The 16080-nt window shown below is 38.2% G+C and overlaps 2 protein-coding genes across 5 annotated transcripts in view; one reads left to right on the top strand and one right to left on the bottom strand.

The window, feature by feature from the left end:
- NUP37 (nucleoporin 37kDa) overlaps positions 1–5127 on the bottom strand; it is a 37223-nt gene extending 32096 nt beyond the window's left edge. The window contains exons 1-3 of the mRNA XM_015567599.1: positions 5049–5127; positions 4264–4358; positions 3381–3608 (exon numbers count right to left, since the gene is read on the bottom strand). Coding sequence (XP_015423085.1) covers positions 3381–3536 — 156 coding nt within the window. The 5' untranslated portion in view covers positions 3537–3608; positions 4264–4358; positions 5049–5127. The remainder of the gene's footprint in view (positions 1–3380; positions 3609–4263; positions 4359–5048) is intronic.
- A 1479-nt stretch (positions 5128–6606) lies between these two features.
- Positions 6607–16080, top strand: part of PARPBP (PARP1 binding protein) — a 49766-nt gene continuing 40292 nt past the window's right edge. For all 4 annotated transcript variants that reach the window (XR_001514855.1, XM_015567598.1, XM_015567597.1 and 1 more), the window contains exons 1-3: positions 6607–6755; positions 7779–7935; positions 15394–15627. Coding sequence is in view for 3 of the 4 variants with exons in the window: in XM_015567598.1 (XP_015423084.1) it covers positions 7783–7935; positions 15394–15627 (387 nt within the window). In the remaining variant the exon portion in view is untranslated. The remainder of the gene's footprint in view (positions 6756–7778; positions 7936–15393; positions 15628–16080) is intronic.

Genomic DNA, 16080 nt, shown 5'->3' with positions numbered 1-16080 from the left:
TTCCTTCTGCGGTCTAGTGTTGTTAATGGGACACATGTGTCTCAATGGGGAGGTATCAGCTGAATTGTTCTAAGAATACCTCTATTCCTGATGCTAAATGCAAAGTTGTATGTGTACTTTAATAAAATTCCAGTGGATGTGATTTTTTCAGGATAGCCTTTGAGATCTTAACAAAGTCATTTCACAAATACATTACACATCTCTTTCTCTACATAATTCAGATGTTCCTTGAAAATAAATTTAAATTTCAGATGAATTTAGAGTTAACAGCAAAAAGTTTTTCCATAAACGAAAAAAAGGATAAAAATGTATTTATCAAGGAAAGAAAAACACTGTCAAATTTTATTACTTCGTAATTTGTGTGTATAACTGTATGGCTAACTGCCAGATATACCAAGACAGCAACCACTAAGCAATTTTAAAATAAGGTTAGAAGCCTAATCATAGCTGACTTCACAGTTTGGGTTACATCTATTTTTCTACACTCGACAAATCAATCTTCTAAAAATGAAGTTTTTACCATCAAAACAGACATTATTTTGCTACTGTAACAATAGTGCTGACAATTAGGTCTTGTAATTTGTTATCCAAAGCATATGTGGAATTATTTGGTGGTCATGGGGATAAAGAAATCCCAGGGACTGCACAGTCTGAGCTTTATGTATTACCAGTGAAATCTTTTTTTCCTGGCAGCAATGTCTGCCATTGAGCCAACTAAAAGGCTAGGGTGTGTGTGTGGTACAGGCAGAGACAAATGCTATTTTGGGTGTAGGCAGTATTGTATAGGCAGGAAATTAAGATACTTTGTGGAAAACTTGCCATAATACATATCATTATACAAGGCTCCAGCATATGTGAGGTTGGAGGCAAGCCAGGTTGACGGAAGGGCTATTCTAAGGATTTGAAATGGGCAGGCTTTCCTATCATCCCCATTTAAGGCCAAGTATAGAATTTTAGTTAGAGGAAACTGTAAAGTTTACCTACTCTGTTTCTTTCATTGAATGCTTAAATTCCTGGTACATCATCTGTAAACAAGAGTTTGCACAACCCTTTTCTGAACACTTTCAGTGAGAGGCAACTAGCTACTTCCTGGGGGGAGATTATTCCATTTGGGATAGATTGAATTATTAGAAGAGTTCTCTTTAACATGAAACAAAATCTTTTTACCTGTAAATTCTACTCACGACTCCAAATTCTGCTTTCTGGAACAGAGTAATAAGTCTAATTCAGTGGTGGCAAATACCTGGCCATAGCTGATTTCCCCTAAGGCAGTGGTTCTCAACCTTGGCTGCACATTAGAATCACCTGGGAATCTTTTTAAAATCCTGATTTCTGGGCCTCATCCTCCAGAAATTCTGTTTCTTTGTTACTAATCTGGCCCCACCCTTAACCAAGAAACAGAATTTCTGGAGGATGAGACCCAGAAATCAGGATTTTAAAACGATTCCCAGGTGATTCTAATGTGCAGCCAAGGTTGAGAACCACTGCCTTAGGGGAACAGACTAAAAGAAGATTTGACACCACTCCTAAACAGAATTGACAAATAACAATACTTTTACCCTTCTGAGTCTAATCCAGGGGTGGGCAAACTTTTTGACTCGAGGGCCACAGTGGGTTCTTAAACTGGACCGGAGGGCCGGAACAAAAGCATGGATGGAGTGTTTGTGTGAACTAATATAAATTCAAAGTACACATCATTACATAAAAGGGTACGGTCTTTTTTTTTTTTTTTTAGTTTTATTCATTTCAAACTGGCCGGATCCGGCCCGTGGGCCGTAGTTTGCCCACGGCTGGGCTAATCCCTCTTTTATGCAAAGTTTTAAATATTTGAATACCACTCTGAAATTTGTCTTCAAGTACATTATCTCCTTTAAATCTCCACAGCGCTGAGGACTGAAATAAGCATTACTGCCACTTTATAGAGAATATAGAGCTGTGCAGTCCAATATAGTAGCTACTAGCCACATGGGGCTTTTAAACACTTGATATATGTATAGTTCAAGCTGAGACGTGTACACTTTATAAAGTGCAAAATCGACACTAGATTTCAGTTAGTATAGACTATAAAATATCTCAATAATTTTTCATATTGGCTGTACATAAAATATTGTGGATATGCTAGGTAAAAAATTAATTTCACCTGCTTTACACTTTCCATAATGTGGTTACAACCTTTAAATTTATATTTGTGGCTCACGTTATATTTCTATTGGATAGCACTGAATTAGCTCTCTTTGGCAGTTTAATCATTGCACTGATTCATGGTGAACATCCAGGTGATTAAAAACTGGAAGTCACAATTCTCCCTTTTAGCTCTAGTAATCTATCATATTAAGACTTATATTCATCCTTATTAAATTTTAGCTTGTTCAACTTGACCCATTAATTATATACATTACATAGTATTTGGATTCTGAGCAGAGTCTGACATACATTATGTGCACAGACAGCATATTAAATGAACCCTGCCATTCAAAACATTAGATACCCTTCTCAGCTTCGTGCTCTTGCCTGAGTCAAGTGTTCTCATCCAAGTCCCAGTGGAGGCCTTAATTCATTACTGATGACCCTTTGAATAGACTTAGAACTTTTCACGCTCCCTCTCCCGTCTACAAATAGGACTTTTATAGAAGTTTTCTTATTACACTGCTTACATTTAAACATCTCCTTGAGGGCAGGGTCCTTGCTTTTAGAAACATGTATTACCAGTGCCCACACCAGATCTGAACTTCATAAATATTTGACAGATATGACATCAATCAATACTATCGTTCAGCTTAAATTTCCATCTTTCAAAAGAACACAATCATCGCCAAAACCAGTTTGGCTCAGTGGATAGAGCGTCGGCCTGCGGACTGAAAGGTCCCAGGTTCGATTCCGGTCAAGGGCATGTACCTGGGTTGCGGGCACATCCCCAGTGGGAGATGTGCAGGAGGCAGCTGATCGATGTTTCTAACTCTCTATCTCTCTCCCTTTCTCTCTGTAAAAAATCAATAAAATATATTTAAAAAAGAACACGATCAGATTCTGAAAAATGCTTTGTTGAAATTCAAATTCATGATATTGATAGTGTTTTTTTTTCACCAGTGTTAGAATAAGATTGCCTTTCTGATAGGAATGAGGAAATCTTCCAGTTTGATTTACCTTAGTTTTCTCTCAAGACAAGAGGGAGGCATGAAATTAGGTAGTATGGAACTTGAAGCTTCTAACATGAGAGACTAAGAACAATGTCTAATACTGTTTAACCAGATAAAAAAAAAAATAACTTCAAAGGGAAGCAATATACTTTCAAAGTTTAGCAAAAGTTTACCAACATTTGCAGAAGCTTTCTTATCAGTGAAATATCTTCACTGTCATTCACTGTAGTTTCACACACTCACCTGAAACGTACACGTGCCAATGACCACGTAATTATTGCCACCATATGCAATTAGGTTTCCGGAATCCCCGGTGTCAAAGGGATTAAATTCTACCACATGCACATAATCTTCACAATCCACGGTGTAGGCAGCATTCCTTGTGGCATCTTGCTTCATCTTGTATGTCAAAGTTTGAGCAGTTGTAACAATAAAGTAGCCTTCAACTGGACAAAGTCATGAAACTGTGAACTATAGCACAGACACAGTTAGATAGAAACGGTAGAAAATATTATTCACTTTCAGCAAATGAGCAAAATAAGAATGGAGTATTGCAAATGCCACAGACAGCAACAAAAAATTTAAAGTACTTATTTAGATACTTTGTGAATGATACCGAGCAGCATGAATCACTATAATTTTGTTTACATTATCTAAAAAATATAACATTTGAAGAGGAAATCACTTTAGTAAACATATTTATGACAATTTAAAGATAGCTAACATTTACAGGGCATCTTTTTACAGGTGCCACGTTAACCACTTTACTGACAATATAGCATCAACTATTCCTATAAACCTTAGCAGTGGTTCTCAACCTGTGGGTCGTGACCCCTTTGGCGGTTGAACGACCCTTTCACAGGGGTCGCCCAAGGCCATCCTGCATATCAGATATTTACATTACGATTCATAACAGTAGCAACATTACAGTTATGAAATAGCAACAAAAATAATTTTATGGTTGGGTCACAACATGAGGAACTATACTTAAAGGGCCAAGGTTGAGAACCGCTGCCGTAGAGGGAGGTACTGCCCATGGTTCCCATTTTACTGATGGGGAAATCAAGGCTTCAGGACTTAAATTAGCTTTCCAAGGCCATAAGATGAGTCAGTTTGAAAACATTACCACGTGTTGGACGCCAGTGCTAGAGAAGAAAAACGCAGCTCTGGGCTTCGCAGGAGCTCACAATCCTGGACAGTTAAGGTTCAGCGTGAAAAGTGCTGCACGTACAAACAGATAGAAAATATGGGATATGGATGGAGTGACAAAATGTGTTATGAAAAATAATATTCACATAACCTGCAAAAAACGTCAACTAAGCTGTCGTGGTCTGGTTTGCACTCTGGATGTAGCATCCCCGAAAGAGACATGGATTCTATAGGTTTTTTATTTTTTATTGGACGCAGAAGTTATCCTGAAAACAGCTGGGCTCAATTACAAACATATTAAGTACCCGATGAGGACTTATTGGGAATCAGATGAGTCCCATCTCAGAAAGCCAATACACACTAGTAACCTTACAAGCGGGCATCTGGGATTGGGCATTTAGCTTAAGGCGACCAGCCGTCCGAAAGGCCCCCGGAGGCACAGAGGTGCGGGAAGGCAGGAGACCCGCGGTCAGGACACTCGGTCTAAAGCCGTGTCCGGTCTCGCTATATTATCGGGGGTCTCACAGTGCACGGCGCGCGGGACACGTGCCTGAAAAACTGGAAGAGCACTGGGGAGGAGGGAGTTAGAGGCGGTCCTACGAGGAGCCCAGATGCCTCCCCCTGTCCCAGGCAGTTCGGGCGAGACCCCGCTACCGCGTCCCCGAGCCCGAGGTCGGAGGGAAGAGGGGTGGAGAGCCGCCTGGGGACGGCGGGGCGGTGGGTAGCAAAGCGGCGCGGCCCCCTGGGCTCCGTGATACGCACCGGAGGGAACCGGGAATCGCCAGGGAAGAGTGGGTATCCGCGGAGGGCACTTCGAGGCTCGCCTCGATTCTGCTTCCGGGTCAGAGGGCGGCAGCGGCGATTGGCTCTCAGGCCCTCCCGCGAGATTTAAAATGTAACCCGCGAGGATTCAAACAGGGGAGAGGCTGTGAGGCTGGGAAGGTCCGTGCTTCAGCTGGTCCTGCACCTCCCGAGTCTCCCCGAGTCAGGTGAGTCTGACCTCTCCTCCATCCGCATTTCACATGGTACGTGGTGATTCAAGCCGCGGGCTTTTCGGTGACAGAAAAGCGCCGAGTGATCGTTTAAGTTATTTGCGCGGTGGCTTCGTTCTGCAGCCAGGTTGGGTCTGGGTGTATTGCACGGAGATGACAGTATCTACGAGTGGGTGGGGCTGGAAGTCCGAGGCCCATTGAGGGGTCCTTAGGTTCATTAGGCGACAAACGGGGGTTCTAGTCCCCAGACCTACGCAGACTCCAGTTCTGCTGCATTCGCCCTCTCCCTGTTACGTCCTCCCGAGGAACTTTTTGGACCTGCATTCTGACAGTGATTGCAGCAACGACTGCCATTTTAATTTATTTTTTATTGAGCACCTACTAAATGCCGGGCACTAGGTGGATTATTTACTTGTCTCTCTAACGTCTCATAATCTTATGGGATAGGAGATATCCTCCCCGCTTTACAGATGAAGAAATATATGCTTATCAGATATTTTAAATACCGAAGGGCATACAGCTAATAAATGGGAGAGCCTGCATGTGGACCCTGATCTCTCTGACGCAAAAGTGGAGTTCGTTTAATCATCTCACACTGCCTCCCCAGTGACAGTTTCCTGTCTCACAATGTTTGTTTGCTTCAGTGCGCCTTGGAATCCAGTTTTTTTTTTTTTTTTAAACAAGTGTTTATGATCTCTGCCACCTTCTACTACTGGTTTTGTGTAATGCTGACTGACATTCAAAGGGCTTGCATATTCGTTGTCTCACTGACTCCTCATAACTGGCTGGGAAATATTATTCCTGTTTTCTTTCTGATGAAACCTCTACCTAGGCAGTCAGGTTAAAAGCTGCCTAGGCTCACACAGCCCGCTAGCTACTGGGAGAGTTGAGACTAGATCAGGGTTGGCAAACCCATGGCACTGCCTGTTTTAGTGCATCCAGTTCCCAAGCTAAGAATGGATTTTGCACGTTTAAATGGTTGGGGGCGGGGGGTCATTAGAAGAATGATATTTTGGGATGTGTGAAAATTATATGAAATTCAAATTTCAGTTTTTATTAAGTTTTGATGAAGCTCATTTGTTCATGGGTTGTTGGTGACTATTTTCTCATGGCAAGGTCAGGTTGAGTAGTTGTGACAGAGACCGTATGGCTTGCACTCCTCAAATATATGCTATTTGGCCCTTTCCAAAAAGTGTGCTGACCCCTAGATAAGATTGTTGGCTCTTATATGTGCCAGGCACTGATCTAAAAGTTTCAGTTATGTTTCTCATTTACTTTTTACAAAACTCTATGAGATAGTAACTGTTCTTTTCATTTTTCAGTGCAACGAAGCTGAGGCTGGGAGAGGTGACATAACTTGGCAAAGATCTCACAGCTAGCAAGTGGTGAAGCCAGGATTCAGAACAGTGTAATCCTAGATTCATCTTCCTTCTAGCAATCTGAACTCTTTTTCTGCACTGGCCTTTAAGTAACACTAGTAAGTCATTTACTACTAAAGATTTCTTTCAGGCAAACTGATCATTACAGAAGCATTACTCCTTCACTTTCTTTTTTATTTATTATAAGAGATGAGGGTGATATTTTTAAGAGAAATATAATTCTTAGCTATTTACTAGGATCTGTATTTAAGTAGATATTTTCAGTCTTATATCTGTACATTTAAGTTGTGTCACTGATTGTGTCTTTAGGTTATTATTTTGTAAATGGCATATGCCCATTTTCTTGATCATAGAAACCCAAGATACATAGTAAACATCTGAGATTTTGTTCCAAAATCCAAACTCAGAAAGAACCTTTGTGTTCAGCATAACTCTATCGTTGTACAAACAGTTGAAGCACAGTGAGCCACTCTTACTAGAAACCTTCCTGAAATCTAAGTTCCCAGATGTCAGTCAAGGGCCAGCGTTGTAAGCAGGACTTTCAAAGGATAGTAATCAGGCCTGCTGTCTTAACTCTTTTTCTGCACTGGCCTTTTGAGGTCTAGGCTTGGAACTCCCACAGCGCCATGCCTGCTACATCCTATTGGTTAAATCAAGTCACAAGGCCAACCGAAATTCAAAGGGATGGAAAAATAGACAGTCTCTTTTGAGATAATATAATGATGGGCAGAAATTGGCTGCCTCCCTCCCCAGTCTACCACAGATATTACCATCTATCGTAAAACAAAAATTTTTAAACACAGTTTTAATCAGCTATGTGTCAATAATTATAAGTTTGCAGAATTGGTGTATCTATTTTGTATGAATTTTCAGATCGAAGGTTGTATTTTGTTATTTCAAACGATTTGGCTTAAGAAAGCTAAAGGAGAGGAAAATAATGATTGGGGAGAAATTGTTTTTATTCTGTTCTCCTAAATTTCATGAAAAGCAATCTTTGTAAACATGAGATGACCTCTTGTTCATTACTTACTTTCCTCTAACTCTTGCTTGCCTTATACATGTTCAATAGTAATTTCCAATGAAAATAAAGCGTTTTAATATTGCATTCTGTCCTACGTTAGGAGGATGGCTGGGCTTCATCAGAAGTCTGTCTTGGGTATGATTAAAGAGTTCAGGAGGAATTGGCACACTCTCTGTGACTCCGAGAGAACTACTGTATGTGGCGCAGACTCCATGATCTTGGCATTGCAGCTTTCCATGGCAGAGAACAACAAACAGGTTAGTAGGCTATATTTAGGCTCACTTTTTTTTTTTAACAGTGAATTTTGGTTGCTGCTATTTGAATAAACTTCTTTACAGTGATTTCTTTGCAATAGATGACCTCCTATGATAATATCAATATACTTTTTTCACAAATGGCTCTGCATACCTATGTCAGAAATTACTATTGGATTTTAAGTTATTTGTTTCAAAATTAAGGCCTTCATATGTATAATTCAACATAGGACATACACATTTGATGTTTAATTTGAAGTTTTAAGTTAAACCTGCAACTGTTATGATTATTATGATTTAAATTACTTTAATTTTATAAGACTTCCTTCCCTAAAGAGATCTGGGAAGCACACATAGATAATGTTTATTTAAATATAACCAAAGTATTTTATGATTAATTTAAGATTTTATAGTATAGATCAATTGTTCCTAGACCAGGCTATGGATCAGAATCATTTGGGAGGACTTTTGAAATATATTGAATCCTGTGCCCCAGTCTTGAAATTCTATTCTCTCAATCTGCACCAAGACCCTGAAAATTCTCTTTTTAAAAACCTTCCCTGAAGTGATTATTACAGAGTTGGCTTGGGCCAAACTACTGTTTAACATGAGCTCTACCTAGAGGGCTAGAGGTGCTCAGATGAGAGATGAATGAATGTAGGCTGGATGGTAAAGAATTTTAGATAATATACTTAAAGCAGTGGAAATCTTTGGATGGGAAGGTTTTAAAGAAGGGATGAAGTAAGGGGAAAGCTCAGAAGAAGCATCCACAGGGAATCAAAATCGTGAAGATGGTAAGGAGACTGTCTTGACTAGAGAAGAAGATTTTTGAAGGATGAAGTTGATTTCCATGGGTCTGTTGGGCTAGATGGTTGAATGACGTTCTGATGAATTATTTTAATCCTGTATGTCAGTAGTTCCCAGAATTTTAGATTTCATATATCAGCAAACTTTCCAAAAGAATTAGACACTGACAGATTTGAACATTTCCCATGTTGGCAAATAAGGGTATTAAGGAAAAATAATTAATAGAGCTATCATTTTGAAAAAGGAAGACTATTTTAACACCTAAAAATTAGAAATTGTATGATCTTAAAATAAGAGGTGGTCTTTTCTCTGCATGAATAGTTGGCAGTTTTGCATGTTTAAAGCAATGTACTTTAAGATAATTTTGAACATAAGATATTTTTGACAAAATTCTATCTATGTAGATATTCTTTCAACAAATACTGAGTTTTTACTATGTGCTAGACATTATTCTGAGCATTAGGAATATAATATTGAAGGAAATCCCTGCTCTTATGGAAATAATTGTCTAGTCAGGAGAGATAACATTCTAATAAATAAGATATTTAGTGCTTTAAGTCATATTAAGTGCCACAGAGAAGAACAAAACAGAGTTCCAAGTAAAGAGTGTATAGAGTTTGGGGTGGAGGAGTTCTTGCAATCTGAAATAGGGTGGTCAAAGAGGCCTCATTTAGAAGTTGCCATTTGAGCCAAGATTTGAATGAGTGAAAGGAGGAATTAGTCATGGGAATTTAGGCAGGAAGGGACTACCAGGCAAAGGGAACAGCAGATGCAAGGGCCCTGAGGTGGGAATATGCTTGGCATGTTCAAGGAACCATAGGGAGGCTGATTGCAGCTGTTTATATAAATGGTAATTTCTTCCCTGTATTCTTCCCTTCCACAGATTCATTCCTTCCCCCCCCCCTTTCCTTCCTTCCTTCAAAACCTTATTTAACCATTTTATTTTATAAAATATATTTTATTGATTTTTTTACAGAGAGGAAGGGAGAGGGATAGAGAGTTAGAAACATCAATCAGCTGCCTCCTGCACACTCCCTACTGGGTATGTGCCTGCAACCAAGGTACATGCCCTTGACCAGAATCGAACCTGGGACCCTTGAGTCTGCAGGCCGATGCTCTATCCATTGAGCCAAACCGGTTAGGGCATATTTAACCATTTAGATGTCCTTTCCTTAAACTGTGTTTATATCCTTTGCTTATTTTGCTGTTGCGTTGCTTTGATCACTTTCTTACTCTTTGAAAGAATTCTGCATGTATTTTACTCTTCGTTTTATCCTTTGTTGCTACCTTCCAATGTGCTTGATTTTACCCACTTTAGTTGTTTCAGCAGTATTCTTATGCTAGACCTCTCTACTAAGTCTTGCTTTGGTATGGTCAAGTACTCATTGGACATTTTACCTTGATGTCCCATTACTGTCTCCACATCAGTTTTTAAAAAGAAACCACATTGTTTGCTCCCTCAGCTTACCTTAATATTCATATTCTTAGTCTCAATGTTTGTATTATTGCTCACTCAGTCACTGAAACTAGATGCCTAAGTGTCATCGTAGAGTCTCTTTGCTTCCCATTGCAGTCCATATTAAGTCTTGCTTGAGCATTTTTTTAAAAAAGTCCTTTTTAAAAAATTCTTTATTGTTTAAAGTATTACATATGTCTCCTTTTTCCCCCGATTGATTTCTCCCCAGCCACCCTCACCCCCCAGCTCATGCCCTCACTGCCCTAGTAGTGTCTGTGTCCATTGGTTATGCTCATATGCATGCATATAAGTCCTTTGGTTGATCTCTTAACCCCTCACACCCCGCCTTCCAACTGAAGTTTGGTAGTGTGTTCGATGCTTCTCTGTCTCTGGATCTATTTTTGTTCATCAGTTTATGTTCTTGATTATATTCCACAAATGAGTGAGATCATGTGATATTTATCTTTCTCCAACTTCGCTTAGCATAATGCTCTCCAGTTCATCCATGCTGTTGCGAATGGTAAGAGTTCCTTCTTTTTTTATGGCAGTGTAGTATTCCATTGTGTAGCTTACCATTTTTTTAATCCACTCATCTGCTGATTGCTGATCATAGTCATTCTGACAGGTGTGAGATGGTATCTCATTGTTGTTTTGATTTGCATTGTCCTTCTTTTATAATCTGAAGAAGTTGTTTTAAGGTGGATAATAGATTCTGAGGATATTGTATACATGGAATGGGCTAACGGACGGTTAAACCTTGGTGACCATACACTGGGAAATGAGGAGAGAGAGAAATTGAGACAATTATTAGGAATTGCTATTTAGTGATTGAGAACTGTTGTTCTGGAATCAAACAGAGCATACAGAGCATGTTCAAATCACCTCCTAATGTTTGTTTGTGTATAAATAAATGAGAAATAGATATATCAACAAGTTAAATAAAATGCAGCCTGAAAAAATTTTAGTTCTCATTGTAAAAATTTTGACATATTAAAATATCCAATCCAAGTCAGTGTTTCTTTAGGACTTGTCTGTGTAGCATTCACTCGGAGTTTTTTCCTACTTGCTAAAGTTCTGCTTGCTAATTCACTTTATTACCTGTGAAAGTTCAGACTCTGGGTGGGAAAAGGGTGAGTGGTGAATTGCAACTGAGTTTTTGACAGTTTGTGTAGGTATGCATACGTGTGGAGATGGTGGTTGCAGTTCTGTTTTACTTTAACTCTCTATGTACAGTCTTAGCTTAGGCATTCCTCACTGTGCTCAGACTTCCAAGGCACCCAGAATAAAACAATACACCCATATGCCTGCAGGTGCATTCATAAGTAGCATACAGTAATAACAGGGTGGAGTTGGTTGTATATATCCTTCAACTATTTTTCACCTGGTGTTTGTGGTCTACTTATGGTTTTTAATTCTCTGAAGTTTGAGTCCCTAAAGTATAATCCTTATAACTGAATTTGACTGCAGTAAAACTTTTGAATACCTAGTAGAATTGTTAGTCTGTCTATTGGCATGTTTGTTTTCTTAACGGCTTTAGTGGGGAAAAAGAAAAGGTATATTAAAATAATCTTTGAGTGTTAGGTTTTTGACATGTTTTTAGAGGAGCAAGATTTTTTTAGCTTAAATCATTTAATACCTCTCTAGTAGTTTTATACTGCTAATGATTTACCTGTTTTAGATTCATTCACTATTTACTTCATTATGTGACAAACATATATGACTTCATTAGGTTGCAAATAATATTTTAGCCTTTACTGTCTTTGGAATTGGCCTCATAGTTTGACTCTGTCATGCAATTACACTGTAAAGGCTGTTTCTCACCTTAAAAAGCCTTAAGAACATTACAAATGTTCTATTGAATGAAACAGACAAAGATATTAACTTATAACCTCGTGGAAAGCCACCACAGCACCTGTGGTTGACTGACCGATTTGAAAATGACCTAACAGAGAAATAACAAGAAGAAACAGAATTTAAAATCCTATATAATAAGTGTCCAGTCATCCGGTTGTCTGTTCAACCAATCAATAGCATAGTAATATGCTAATGATATGCTAAGGCCGCTCAACTGCTCTCTATGACCTGCACTGACCACCAGGGGGCAGATAGTTGAGTGGTCAACCAGTTGCTATGACATGCAGTCACTACCAGGGTCCAGACAGTTGACCAGTTGACCAGTTGCTATGATATGCACTGACTACTAAGAGGCAGACACTCAACGCAGGAGCTGCCCCCTGGTGGTCAGTGTGCTCCCACAGGGGGAGCGCTGCTCAGCCAGAAGCCACGCTCACAGCTGGTGAGCTCAGCGGCAGTGGTGGGAGTTCTCCTGCCTCTGCAGCAGTGCTAAGGATGTCCTACTGCTGGCTTAGGCCCACTCCCCTAGGGCTTCTGGACTACAAGAGGGTGCAGGCTGGGCTGAGGGACACCCCCCCCCAAAGTGCACGAATTTTGTGCACTGGGCCTCTAGTTGCATTATAATTATCTACCACTCCTCCACCAGCAAACAAACTGACAGTTATTTTACTTGATAAAAAGAGGGCAACTGCCATTTTTGATTACCTACCATTTATAAGGTGTTATTTAATCCGTACAATCTCATTTTATAACCAAAGAAATTGACTCAGAGGGATTTCGGTATCTTACCCAAGTTCACACAGCAAGGAAGGGAGTGGGAGGGAGAGATAGAAACATAAATGATGATGAGAGAGAATCATTGATCGGCTTCCTACTGTGTGCCCCCACAGGGGATCAAGTCCGCAACCTGCACACATGCCCTGACCGAGAATCGAACCATGACCTCCTCTTTCATAGGTCAATGCTCAACCACTGAGCCACCATGCCGGCTGGGCACCATTAATGCTCTTAACACATTTCGTACCGCTCAGGAGTTTTCTCGTGTTTCACGCACCATTTGTTAAGGACCGCTCACGAGTGTTCTTGTTTTTCACGCCCATGGAAAAAGGAGCGAATCTAGATACTTACGTAAATTTTGTTTGGTCCCTCATCATAGAGGAAAATGTCTTATGCAGTACCATACGTTAAAAAAGTGTTAGGAACTTTTAATTGTTTAATTGTTTTTGTAAATAAAAATGTTATAATTATTGAAAAACAGCACCTAAAGTGCATTATGATGATTTAAATAACGTGCAGTTTACCCCAAAACGTGTGGTCCCTGGCGTATGTCTTAGAGATTTCTATGTGGTACGCAATGTGTTAAGTAGACCTTCTATCTTTACTCTTTAGATAATAAGAATTCCAGCTAGTTAAAAATGTGAAATTTATTTAAGATTTTGAATAATAAATAACTTTGATAAAATATACAAAGTACAAGTGCTCTGAAAAAGTGTAACTCTTGCTTTTTCTCATTTTATTCTTCTGAAATATAATCCTTTGGTTGCCCATCAAAGCATTGAACATTTTGAACTTCCTTCAAATAGTAGCCAGTTGGCATGTTTTCCTAGCAAAACATTTTCTGATTTGACCACAGACTCTCTCTCAATCAGTTGTTACTCGTTTGAAAAATAGAATATGCTGTCATGGTGGGCACCTGATCCTGAAAACTGATAGCTGGAGTGCAATTTTATTTGGATTTAAAGTGTTTTTACAATCTCAGTATAAACACTTAATCTAGTCAGAGCCTTTTCTCAGGAGATCAAGAGTTTGCATAGTTCTCCTTTTGTTACAGTCAACAGAATGAGAATAAATTATATATTTACATTAAAACAAAAACTTAATTTATTTTTACCATGAAGGACGTTATGCCAAAATAGTTTTAAGAATTTTTAAGATAAAACAATTTAATTTTAAACTAAATAAGTGGATTTATTTAACTTAAATACCATTTGGAGATTTAATAATATATAACCTTTGTAGGGTTGGGGAATAAAGTATACAATTTTTGATTCAATGTTTGGATTATGGATCTATGGTTTGAGAGTTGATCTTTTTGTTTGTTCATGGAACTAATTTCATGAAATATAATTAATTTTCATAACTATGATATAACAGGTCCCTACTCTAAGGACAATAAGGATGATTTTCTTAATTGCTTTCATATGGATGAGTAGACAGTTAATTTTTTTTAAGGCAGGTTGTACACTTTGTCTTAAATTTGGATAGTAATTGGAAAATGTGATTGATCTTTATAAAACATATAAAGATAGATATTTGAGTCAGATATTTCGACATAGTACTACATCATATGATTCTATTTGATTTCTTTCTGTTATCCTTCATTGGCTAAATATGATGTTACAGTTTAGTTCCAGTAAATTATAGTTCTATTTAAATATCCACCCATCTTAACATGCAATTAATGGAAAGATCTAGTTATTATCAGAAACTACTGATATATTAATGGAGCTTAACTGTAGAAGACAGCAACATTGATACATTTCAAAAACCACATAGGGATGCTTATAAATATTTCTTATTCATGAAGCATTGAAGAGGAGCAGTTAGAATTTTTTTACTGAATTGGAGTTGGCATTTTGTGGAGGACACCGTTATTAATACTGGGGGTATAAAGTGGGAGCAGAATGCAATCAATTGAAAAAAAATACCCTTCAATATGTCCAATTTTGAACAATTTTGCTTAATAAGTAACATCTGACAGCTTAGAGAAAGCTGCCTATAGTTTAGTGTGTCCCTGAATAGGGAAGAATAAAAATCCTCCTTTGACCCAAAGTTTTAGCACTGGTGTTTTGTTTTCTCTACAAGAATAATGAAATAAAACATAGTTTTTAAAAATTTAATTTTTCTGATCATATTTTAGGATTAACTCTTGGAATAGTGTGTGGTATATGTGGTATGTGGGAATTCACTATGACATTGATAGTTTTTAAATAAGAGATTAAAAATATATTAGCTAAAAGAATGAATAGGAACAAATATTAACAGAATCGAATGTTTCCCTAATCAATAGTACTTAGCTACAGTTCACTGCCCTCCTATTGCCCCACTTTAAGTAAAAATTTAGTGAAGTTCAGGTAATAGACAATGTCTTTATATTTGCCAGTTTTGTTATGTGATAACTTCCCATAGTTGTTTATATTTTATAAAATCATAAAAATCTTTTTTTAATATCTGGTTTTAAAATGATTTCATAAGTCAACTTGGATGTTCTCTTTAATTTCACAAGAATTTAATACAAAATTCAACCAACTTTATCTTTTTATTTTTGGCATTATCTTTTTTAGCACAGTGGAGAATTTACAGTTTCTCTCAGCGATGTCTTATTGACCTGGAAACACTTACTACAGGAGAAATTGAACTTACCAGTTGAAAATATGGAAGTGATTGACCATTATGAGGACATTAGGAGGACTTACGATAATTTCTTAAAAAATAGTAATATGTTAGATCTGATCGATGTTTATAAAAAATGTAGCACTTTGACTTCTAATGGTGAAAATAATGCCAACATATCTCCCGTAAGTATTTTTTAAGCAATTCTAGACTAATCAAATTAAAATTTGACTAGGTTTATTTTTAATTCTGGTATTAGCATTTATAGTAACTTGATAATGCTTTTGCTTTTTGGATCATGTTAAAAATGGAGACTTTTGCTACCTGAAAGCTAGCTAGTCATTACTTGGAAGAAAGGTTTTGGTGGTAAACTTTGTTGAACTTGGGTTATTATTATTTGGTTTAAATGTAAGAATAGCTTCTTATTACAGAAGAAAAATTTTAATGAAATCAGTCCCAAATGCATGATTTCTTTTGATTGATTGATTGATTGGAGAGAGAGAAAAGGGAAAGAGAGAAACATCAGATGCGAGGTTGCCTCCCACATGCACCTCAACCAGGGACGGAAACTGCCACCTCAATGGTGCAGAGGGCAGAGCTCCAAACAGCTGAGCCCCCCGGCCAGGACAGGGATGACC

The sequence above is a fragment of the Myotis davidii genome, unplaced genomic scaffold (genome assembly GCF_000327345.1).
Source record: "Myotis davidii unplaced genomic scaffold, ASM32734v1 scaffold120, whole genome shotgun sequence".
NCBI lineage: Eukaryota > Metazoa > Chordata > Mammalia > Chiroptera > Vespertilionidae > Myotis > Myotis davidii.
Note: the sequence above shows the minus strand (reverse complement) of the source record. Positions and strands in the feature narration are given on the sequence as shown.